At 35.5% G+C, this 11,772-nt stretch overlaps 2 protein-coding genes across 3 annotated transcripts in view; one reads left to right on the forward strand and one right to left on the reverse strand.

Moving 5' to 3' along the window:
- nnt2 (nicotinamide nucleotide transhydrogenase 2) overlaps window positions 1-1,191 on the forward strand; it is a 40,199-nt gene extending 39,008 nt beyond the window's left edge. For both annotated transcript variants that reach the window (XM_079446020.1, XM_079446021.1), the window contains one exon: window positions 858-1,191. In XM_079446020.1, the coding sequence (XP_079302146.1) occupies window positions 858-1,004 (147 nt within the window). In that variant the 3' untranslated portion in view covers window positions 1,005-1,191. The remainder of the gene's footprint in view (window positions 1-857) is intronic.
- On the reverse strand, window positions 18-8,462 carry LOC306887963 (tRNA-uridine aminocarboxypropyltransferase 1-like). The gene is made up of 4 exons (XM_079446025.1): window positions 8,239-8,462; window positions 3,494-3,637; window positions 2,398-2,602; window positions 18-1,403 (listed from the first exon to the last, which is right to left on the reverse strand). The coding sequence occupies exons 1-4, from the start codon at window positions 8,416-8,418 to the stop codon at window positions 1,177-1,179; spliced, it is 756 nt and encodes a 251-aa protein (XP_079302151.1). The 5' UTR covers window positions 8,419-8,462; the 3' UTR covers window positions 18-1,176.
- Between the last annotated feature and the right edge of the window lie 3,310 nt (window positions 8,463-11,772).

Genomic DNA, 11,772 nt, shown 5'->3' on the forward strand with positions numbered 1-11,772 from the left:
ACAGTACACACACATGTAAACAAAAACTTTATATTTTATTTTTATGATTCAATTAATTGTTTGACAGCACTAGTTTTTAAATTAATATTGAAATATGAAATGATGCTCTCAAAATGAAATTAAAAACTCCAGTAGTTGGCAGCAAGTCAATGTCTTCATGAGGGAGTCATTGAATCATTCATTCAACCGATTCATTCAGAAATGAAGCAAGTGACTGTCTTTATAAATGACCCACTGAATCATTCACTCACTCAATTTGTTCAAAAACGTGGATTCATTTATTTACAGTAGATAGGGACAGTACAATAAACATGATTCCAGTCACAGACTGGAAAAAATGCACTGCACATAGAGATTATAGCAGGTGCTAATTTGCATCTTGCATTCAGTAACGAATCAGCACTGCATGTCGATCAGAGACTCAACAGTTCTGCTGTGACCTTGATTGGAACAATTTTCATTTGCTAAATCGATGAAAATAGACAATATCGTGTCTAAAATGTAACAATATTAACTTCTTGTTTACTGAACTGTTGTATAAATCAGTATGACGTTTGCAATCATGCAGATATTGGGGAAAAACAGTTCTCCTGCTGGTGTGATATTGCTAAATTATATCATATGATATAAATATAAGAGGGTGATTTTATTTATTTTTTTTGGTCCACATATCTTCAATTTTAGGCTCATATAAATGCATTCTAATAGACTTTATTCGTCCTGCATCATGTTGCATAAATGAAACTGCATCAATGCATTTTTTCCAGAATTAATCGCACCAAATTAATGTGATAAATCCAGTCCTAGTATGAACAGTGAATCAGTCATGACTGGAGCATGTGTGTGTGTGTGTGCAGGTGATCGTGATGAAGCGTACGCTGGGTGTGGGATACGCAGCGGTGGACAATCCCATCTTCTACAAGCCCAACACAGCCATGCTGCTGGGAGACGCCAAGAAGACCTGCGACAGTTTACAGGCCAAAATCAGAGAGGCCTTTTACTAACACACAGCTCGAGACAAGTGCACAAGAAAACCGCTTTATTACACATTAAAGTGCCTTAAAAACAAGAAGCCAATCAGTAAATGCTTTTGACTTGTAAATAAAAGTATAAATCTCACTGTGACAAACTGCATCCAGTCCATTCAGCTTTCAAATAAAACACACGTGACACTTGTCACACTTTCCCAGCAGCCTGTTTGGCTTTGTTGATCAGTTTATGCAGGAATGAGAAGAAGAACAGCAGGTTATCGTATTCTCCTGTGTACTCGGAGAAATAGTGGCTGTGCAGATCCTTTAAGAAGTAGTAAACAGCCTCTATTGTGGCCAGGTATGTGTCTGGACACCCTTTCTGATGCCGCCAAAAACAGGTTCTTCTGCTCTTCAGCTCCACTTTTGGTAAAGCTGTGGAGAAATAACACCCGTGAATCTGAGATAATCCAAATCGCCAGAAACTCAATAACTCAAACTGGTGAGAAGTTGCAAAAACAAAATACAAAGACAATCAAAAAAGCAAGTGAAGAATTAATACCGTCATCTTTCCTGTGAATTTTGATTGTTTCTAGTTTATGGATTATCCAGTATGGCATTTGTGTTTTTAGATCATTTATTTTGATTCACTACTCATTATATATAACATCTGTACAAAATCTATTTGTAATTATTATTTGCATATTTTGTTTATTTTTTTTGCAATCGAGTCATCATGTGATGTTTGCAAACATGATTTTTCTTGTTTCCATTTTTACGTTATGTTCTGGACATTTTGACCAAAAAATAATGTGTACGTGAGATTTGAGATTTTTTTTCTTTTCAACTATTTGAAAATCTGGAATCTGAGGGTGCAAAAAAATCTAAATATTGAGAAAATCACCTTTAAAGTTGTTCAAATGAAGTTCTTAGCAATGCATATTACTAATCAAAAATTAAGTTGAGATATTTACAGTAGAAAATTAACTAAATATCTTCATGGAACATGATCTTTACTTAATATCCTAATGATTTTTGGCATAAAAGAGAAATGTATAATTTTGACCCATACAATGTATTGTTGGCTATTGCTACAAATATACCTGTGCTACTCATGACTGCTTTTGTGCTCCAGGGTCACAAATGTCCAGCCTACAAATAATTGCTTATAAATTTGCTATCTTATCACCAAATATTAGAGCATAATAAGAAGCAATTTTTAAAAGGATGCCCATTTCTACTAGAAACACCCAAATCAGTTTTCTAGCAGCACAAGGCAAAGGATAATTTCACACCTGACATTGTAATTAGACACTGAATGCTTGTCACATTTCAGTTTTTGCATTTTGTTTGTCTTTCTTCATCTTCATGAACTTTTTGCAAATTTACGCCTGAGTTAAACACACAGAGAGATGACAGTCTTCTGCACCTTGAAGGCGTTCGTCTGTGATGATTCTGGTCGTCTGGTTCCAGGTGCTGTCGATGAACACCACTCTCTGGATCGGGCAGCTGTGCGTCTCAGGATCTGCGTCGGTCACCTTTAACCTCTTCACTCTCGGCTCACCATCGGCAGAGAAATGCTCCCACAGTTCCTCCACCATCATGGCGTCAGGACCGGGAAACACCAGCACGATCTGCGGGAAGAACAGCATGTGTTAGGTTAGCTCTCGCCAGTTTTGCAGGGGTCTGTCAAAAAACTAAATTCAAATTTTGTACTTAAATGTTATCAATATTCAAATTATATTAAAATTTTGGCTTCTCTCTTGAGGCCACAAGTGGGTATATCGAGCAAAATATTACTAATGCACATTTCTTCAAACCCGATATGAAAGATTATGCCGATGTGTCTTGCCGATAAGAGGAATACATTAATGCCTGCTCGGTAAGGAGTTTTAATTCCGTAGGGAGCGCTGTTGGCCTACTTCTAATAAAATGAAAGCAAAATACACAAATAATATTTAGACTGTGTTTTTGATTAAATAAAGCAGTAATTTATGCCATAAAATCATCGGTATGTTTTGATTTAAAGATCAGAAGCTATAGCTTACATGAACAAAAAATTAATAAAATCACAAACATGACACTTAAATTAAATAATTTTATATATACTGATATATAAAGAAGGGTACATAAAAAGCATGCTCCATTAGGACCTGGGGTGTTTACTCTATCATCTCAGTTTAAATGCAGCAATCCAAAAGAGTGAGTCTAATTGTCATTCAGGCAAAACTTTGCTTTAAGAACAAGCCACACTGCTGACGTGCTCTAATCGCTAACACACCCTGAGCACATGTGAGTTAATGTATTCCTCTTATCGGCAAGACATATCGGCATAATAACAGATGCCGATATTTACATTTAAAATTATCGACCGATACCGATATTGGTCCGATAATATCATGCATCCCTACCTACATCGTCATCGCATCTCGTGCACCACTGATAAGGCTGCCTGACGCACACCTACAATTCAAATGCAACGTCGAATGTGGATTTATATTTTAAATTCGACGGATATGGCTCACATTTTCTTTGCTCTGGTCAAGCTCAGGGATGCAGGGGTAGGTGTAGATGCTGACATCCCGCGGCGCTAACAGCTTGGCCTGCACTGCTGTGCTCTTTCCGTCCGTTTCGTTGGGGTGTTTGATGATGTCGATCTTGACCGGCAGCTGAAAGACAGCAGACATGAGCTTTAACAAACACTGCAGAACTCTTCCAAACTAGGGTTGGATATTGTTTGAATTTGATCGATTCCGATTCTGCCGATATCGATTTCTAGTTTCTTATCCAATGTTTTAAAAAAAATGAAGTCAAACATTTAGATATAAAACATTTATTCTGTCTCTTTTTGCAAAACCTTTAATTGCTGCTGGACAGTGTTGGGTGTAACTACAAACCCGATTCCAAAAAAGTTGGGACACTGTACAAATTACGAATAAAAAAGGAATGCAATAATTTACAAATCTCATAAACTTATATTTTATTCACAATAGAATATAGATAACATATCAAATGTTGAAAGTGAGACATTTTGAAATGTCATGCCAAATATTGGCTCATTTTGGATTTCATGAGAGCTACACATTCCAAAAAAGTTGGGACAGGTAGCAATAAGAGGCCGGAAAATGTACATATGTACATATAAGGAACAGCTGGAGGACCAATTTGCAACTTATTAGGTCAATTGGCAACATGATAGGGTATAAAAAGAGCCTCTCAAAGTGACAGTGTCTCTCAGAAGTCAAGATGGCAAGAGGATCACCAATTCCCCCAATGCTGCGGCGAAAAATAGTGGAGCAATATCAGAAAGGAGTTTCTCAGAGAAAAATTGCAAAGAGTTTGAAATTATCATCATCTACAGTGCATAATATCATCCAAAGATTCAGAAAATCTGGAACAATCTCTGTGTGTAAGGGTCAAGGCCGGAAAACCATACTGGATGCCCGTGATCTTCGGGCCCTTAGACGGCACTGCATCACATACAGGAACGCTACTGTAATGGAAATCACAACATGGGCTCAGGAATACTTCCAGAAAACATTGTCGGTGAACACAATCCACCGTGCCATTCGCCGTTGCCGGCTAAAACTCTATAGGTCAAAAAAGAAGCCATATCTAAACATGATCCAGAAGCGCAGGTGTTTTCTCTGGGCCAAGGCTTATTTAAAATGGACTGTGGCAAAGTGGAAAACTGTTCTGTGGTCAGACAAATCAAAATTTGAAGTTCTTTTTGGAAAATTGGGACGCCATGTCATCCGGACTAAAGAGGACAAGGACAACCCAAGTTGTTATCAGCTCTCCGTTCAGAAGCCTGCATCTCTGATGGTATGGGGTTGCATGAGTGCGTGTGGCATGGGCAGCGCACACATCTGGAAAGGCACCATCAATACTGAAAGGTATATCCAAGTTCTAGAACAACATATGCTCCCATCCAGACGTTGTCTCTTTCAGGGAAGACCTTGCATTTTCCTACATGACAATGCCAGACCACATACTGCATCAATTACAACATCATGGCTGCGTAGGAGGAGGATCCGGTACTGAAATGGCCAGCCTGCAGTCCAGATCTTTCACCCATAGAAAACATTTGGCGCATCATAAAGAGGAAGATGCGACAGTTGAGCAACTAGAAGCCTGTATTAGACAAGAATGGGACAACATTCCTATTCCTAAACTTGAGCAACTTGTCTCCTCAGTCCCCAGACGTTTGCAGACTGTTATAAAAAGAAGAGGGGATGCCACACAGTGGTAAACATGGCCTTGTCCCAACTTTTTTGAGATGTGTTGATGCCATGAAATTTAAAATAAACTTGTTTTTCCCTTAAAATTATACATTTTCTCAGTTTAAACATTTGACATGTCATCTATGTTGTATTCTGAATAAAATATTGAAATTTGAAACTTCCACATCATTGCATTCTGTTTTTATTCACAATTTGTACAGTGTCCCAACTTTTTTGGAATCGGGTTTGTAGTTTCTAAGTAATTAATTACTGTAATTGAATTACTTTTCCCTTGAAAAAGTAAAGAAATTTACTTCTTATGTAATTGAACTCAATACTGTGTTTAGACTGTAAAACATTTATAGTGGATTTAACATCAAAATTGAAAGTCTAACCTTAAAATGCATGCTTTTTATGTACCCTTCTCACTTTAAATACTTTGGTGAGTTATGAAGAATATTGGTAACACTTTAGTGTCTAGTTCCCACTATTAACTAGTTGGTTATTAGCATGAATATTACTGTTATATTGGCTGTTTATTATTATTTAAAAAGCACAATGTTTTATTCTGCAAGACCTTATTCTAAATCCTTAATCCTTTCCAACTTACTTGTCAACAACTACTTTACTAAGTATTAATAAGCAGTAATTAGGAGTATATTGAGGCAAAAGTCATAGTTAATAGTTAGTTGTTAATAGTGAGAATTGGACTCTAATCTAAAGTGTGACCAGAATATTATTGAATATTACAGAATCTATTATTGAACCATTTCATGTCTATCCACGTATCATTAACTTATCGAGGCTGATATAGGATTTAGAAAGTAATAAGTAATTAAATACTTTTTGGAGAGAGTAATTTGTACAGTACACTGTTGAAGATGTAATTAGTAACTAGTAATTAATTACTTTTTTAGAGTAACTTACCCAACACTGCTATGGAATACCATAAACAAAAATCAGCCGGCTACATAAAAACTGGACTCAATTAAGATTCTGGATAAATTGAGGCTTTTTTTTTTTTATATGGAGGTTGTAGTTCTCTCAAAATTCTGAAGAAAAATATTAGACAACTAAACAAAATCTCATGGAATTTATGCATGGAATGATTCAATGACTCACTCGTTTCATTACTGGATGAATCAGTGTTTTGAATGAATCTCTTGAATGAATGATTCAAAGACAAATACACTGCTCAACATTTGAAGTGGATCAAAACATTTCTTCAAAGCTGTCCTAAAACCAAAATGCGTTCTTGTCTTAGGAAAACCGATTCTGGAATTGGAATTGAATTTCGATTCCAACCCTATTTTCCACAGCTCGTAAAAAGGAGATGATTATTCCTCTGACAGCCGTGTGTGATGAACATCAACCGAAAATCATGCTCTGAAATCGTTTTGCTTCTCTAAACTATGAGAAGAATGAGTATTTGCGAGCCATATGTTCCCCTCAGGAATTTCCAGTGGGTTTTTAAAAAAGTGGTTTTGGATTTATGGAGTAACTCGTGTTGTAGAGCATCTCTTAGTAATGCTCACCGCAGAACTTATTTCACTCGTAAATCCAAAACCACCATTCTTAAAACAGTTAATAACTCGAGGAACCGTGAAGAATTGGGTCCACAAATGAAACTCATAACAGCTCTATTTGTGCACATTTAAATTAAACTCAGATGAGAACCAGTAAGTCTCCTTATCCACCTTATTTTTTATGTAATTTCAAACTTTAACGTACGAGTCTGCCAGAGTCATTCGCATCCAGTTATTTCAGCTGTTTGTTATGCTGCAAACTGGTATTTATCATATTATTTTATTATCATAATCATAAATACACTAGTCAAATTCAGTAGGTTCTCAAGGCCTTTGACAAACAATGTAAAAACCAAATAATTAATGCATTTCTCATAATAGTATATAATATAAATCTTATAATATAATTTTTTTTATAAATTAAAGAGCACCACATATTAAATATATTTAACAGTGACAAGTTTTGGATTTTAAATAAATTTCTCATAATGTCTTAAAATATATATATATATATATATATATATATATAGTCAATTATTTAGTCATTTAGCAGATGCTTTTATACAAAGCGACTTACAAATGAGGACAACAAAAGCAATCAATTGTAGTATTAAAACAACTAAAAACAGATCCAAAACTAAAAGCTAAAACTTTATAAATACTAAATATACACATAAAAAAAAAAAAATATATATATATATGCACACACACACACCACATATTAAATTTAACAGTGATTTATAAATTTCTCAGAATGTTTTGTAATATTATATAATATAATATAAAATATATGTTATAATTTAATTAATTAATTAAAGAGCACCACATATTAAATTTATTTAACAGTGACAAGTTTTGGGTTTTGTATTGTTTTAGTTTTTCAGTTCTGGGAAATATGAGTACTTTAATAATGACTTAAACTTTAGACTTTTATTGTCACTGAAGCTTTACAGTATCAGTCCCCATTTACTTTCACTGAATGTTAAAAAGGCCGTGTGAACATTCTGCTAAACATCTCCTTTTGGGTTCCACAGAAGAAGAGGTTTGGCTGAGAAAATTATGGCAGAATAGCCTCTTTATGCTGAGTTCCCTTACAAAATTAACCATGGTTTTACTACAAATAAAACCAAAAAAACATAGTTACTATAGTTAAACCATGGTAACCACAAAGTAATCATGGTTTTGCAACACTAGCCATAGTTTAACCATGGTAGTTGTAGTAAATCTGTGGTTATACAAATGGTAGTCAATACGCCAAAAAACCATGATTACTACAATTTAACTATAATAATAAAACCATGGTTACTACAATTTAACTATAATAAAACCATGGTTACTACAATTTAACTATAATAAAACCATGGTTACTACAATTTAACTATAATAATAAAACCATGGCTCATTTCCGTTAGGGTTGTTCCTTTAGATGCGCTCAGTTATAATCTAATGCATACTAAATGAAGTCATTACTGACGCTAGTATGAATAATGATTCTGGTCGCGTCGCGATGTTTTCACGCACCTCGACGCTCGGAACGTCCCGCGTCTCCAGCCCGACCAGCGCGCAGCAGCTGTAGCAGTAGAACATGCGCGACGCGCCGCACCGCGAGCACTTCATTAGGCCGGCGCGTTGCGCAGCATCCAGCGAGGCGTACGACGCGATCCGCAGGCCGCTCAGAGCGCTGCTCTCCTCATCCGACATCACTACAACAAACCCACGTGTGCACCACGCACCGGAAACACTCCCGCGCCGCAGGAAGCGGAGCGCCGGGCGGTTTCCTAGCAACAGACGCGACGCTGATGTTTGAGATGGAGAAACAGACGGAGAAGAAAACGAGTTTATTCACTCTCAAGGACTGGTGAGTTCAGATGGTGACTATTAACTAGAATAAATCAACTAAGTTAACTATAATGATCAGTGTAAGTGTTATTACTAAATGATTCTTATAGGAAATCAGCCCAAACCTTCTGTGGTGTCTGACAAAAGTCATATATAGGCCTATATATATATATAGTGCTGTCACACGATTATAATCGCGATTAATCGCATCCAAAATAAACGTTTTTGTTTACATAATATATCTGTGTGTACTGTGTATATTTATTATATATATATAAATACACACACATGCATATATTTAAGAAAAATGTTACATTTATATATTAAATATATTTATATGTGTGTTGTGTGGGTACAAACACTCACTATAAGATCCTCCAGTCAGTTAATAAATATACCCTTTTTATTTAATCTCCACCTCACAGGGCAGGAAAACAAATATGATGCACAAGTCACGGCCGGCAATTACTCAAAACAAAAATACAAAACTCAAATCAATTCAAAATAAACAAAACTAAAAAAGAACGAGACAAATTAAATAAAAACTGTGGCAATCTGTCCCAAAAATACACAAACATTAACAAAATCAAATCACATAAAGCACCTCTAAATCAATTCCTTTTCAATAATAATTCCAAAATAACTTCAAATACACAGTTCCTCCACCATCATGGCGTCAGGACCGGTGTTGTGCCTATTTTCGACTCCCTGCCAAATTATTACCCCCCCAAATTATAACCCCACCCCTAATAATAACCCCTCCCCCACACCTAACCCTAACAATACTAGGGGGTAATAATCTGGCGGGGGTCAGAATTCGGCACTACACCGGGAAACACCAGCACGGTCTGCGGGAAGAACAGCATGTGTTAGGTTAGCTCTCGCCAGTTTTGCAGGGGTCTGTCAAAAAACTACATTCAAATCAATATTTTCAAAAGATGAATTTTGAGATTTTCAATTGATATATACTTTATGCGAGACAAGTACAAAGGCAATGAAGAAAGACTTTTTGTGACAAAGCTCCTGTTATGATGCAGATTTTTGATGTACGCTCTTGTCATAAAATAATTATTACTGTTCCTACATCATTTGTAACGTAATATCCTTTGTAAAACAGTGTTAGTAAAATATCTATTTAGGAGTCTTAGACCTTTCCAGTGATATATACACTGAAACAAATGATTCATTGAATTTACTAAATGTTTTTAAGGTAAGTGGTTGCAATCAATTTATTTTAGCTACATTTAAATAAACAAATTTTGCTGAAAGTTAGTCAACTTAATTTGTTTATTTAAATGTTGCTAAAATAAATTGATTGCAACCACTTACCTTAAAATAATTTAGTATAATGTTTTCATGGTTAGATTAGGATTTATTTGTATTATAGTGACATAAACGTAAGCGTCCCGCTGAGGGGACGGGAGACAGTTATGCTTTTCGTTTATTGCTATTAATGTCTCTCTGTCCATCGGTTCTGGATGTTTGATCATTGTCTTGGCTTAGAGAAAGGAAAGTGTGTAGAACAGCAGCTGTGTGATCAGGTACAATCAAGCTGAGATCAGCGTCACAAATCAGAAAGAGCAGATTATATAACTATAGAAGCACACACCAACAGACATTAATTCTCAGCCTTTGACTCAGTTTTCATAAAACACAACACACAGTTCTCTATGTAACACACAGCAATCGAACAGGAATTAATATCATGGGAAAGGTGTTTGCTTTTGAGATGTGTTTGTGATATTTTGAATGCAGTGCTTTATTTTTCCAGAGATGTGAGACATTTTGCATTTTGTGTGCAATTCTTGGATTTGTGTGTAAAGTTTTGAGAAAGTGTGTTTTCTATCTGTGCTAATGATCTTCATGTGTGCAGAAGGGCAGCGGCTCCCTCTGGAGGAGAACACACCTCTGATCCTCACAGAACGTCCCATTTCACCCAAATTCTGTTTCTGTTTTCATTTTTCTGGATTTAATTTTAACGGGATAAATGATTATCATCTGAGAGCATGTCTAATCAAATGAATTCATAAAACTTTCATTTTTTTATTTTCTTTTCAAATGCAATCAAATGAAAATATAATAATTACTTTACAACAAACCATTGCATTTTTGACAAAGTAAATGCTGCACAACATGTTTTTTTAAGTATTATTTAAATATAATTTATAGTAATCTTTTTCTGTCATAATTTGTTGTCTCGGACAATTGTACATTTTTCAGAAAATTAGTTAATATCTTGAGGAAATGTTTTGATTTAAGAATGTTTAGGTATTTGTACTGAAAAACAAGATAAGATTTAGTTTTGCAGTCTACAGCATAAATTATCAATAATTAAAATTATTGGATTAAATTAATAATTAAAATTATGGATTATTAAAACTATTTATATTTAAAATAATTATCAATATTATCCATTTTAAATACATATAATGTTTATAATTTATATTAACTGAATTATTTTAATAGTTACAATAATATTTGCATCTTGAAATATATTTAAAACTGAAATATATATCCTTGTTTTTTGCATTACGGTAATGAGAAGTTGTTGGTTAAATTCTGTGTGTTTAACTGTCATGATGCAGTGATTCTAAAATAGGTTTTATTTTGGTGTGTTTTTGATGTTGAAATGTGAGCCGGTCGTGGTCTTGAGGGAATCGCTCGTTGATGTTCAGTCTCTGTGTTGTTTTAGGCTTTAACAGATTCCATTTAGATTCAAGGCTTTGATAAACTCAGTCGACGTGTCCTTGGTTCACGCTGCCAGAATCACCCACGCTTTTGATTGTGTTTGGGCTCAGATATAGAGAGGGAAACATGCTTTTTTGAAAGATAAAACTCAAAACATTTGCATGAAATGACAAGTGATTCACAGACGGTGATGAAGCGTGCATCTCCTGCCCCAGATGATCCAAATCAAAGCCTTTTATCTGATGGATGAATAATGTGGTTTTAGTGTGAGGCCCGTCAGCCGCCGTTTACATTCAGAACATGTTACAAATTATCCACTAAATCCAGCTTTGCGTGACTTGGCAGAAGAGCTCACCTATGCTAACTCTGTTTGGGTCAAAGGAGTGTGTGTGTGTGAGAGAGAGAGAGAGAGTGTGTGTGTGTGTGTGTGTGTGTGAGAGAGCGAGAGAGAGAGTGTGTGTGTGAGAGAGAGAGTGTGTGTGTGTGTGTGTGTGTGTGAGAGAGCGAGAGAGAGAGTGTGTGTGTGAG

The sequence above is a fragment of the Barbus barbus genome (assembly GCF_936440315.1).
Source record: "Barbus barbus genome assembly, chromosome: 22".
NCBI classification, from domain to species: domain Eukaryota; kingdom Metazoa; phylum Chordata; class Actinopteri; order Cypriniformes; family Cyprinidae; genus Barbus; species Barbus barbus.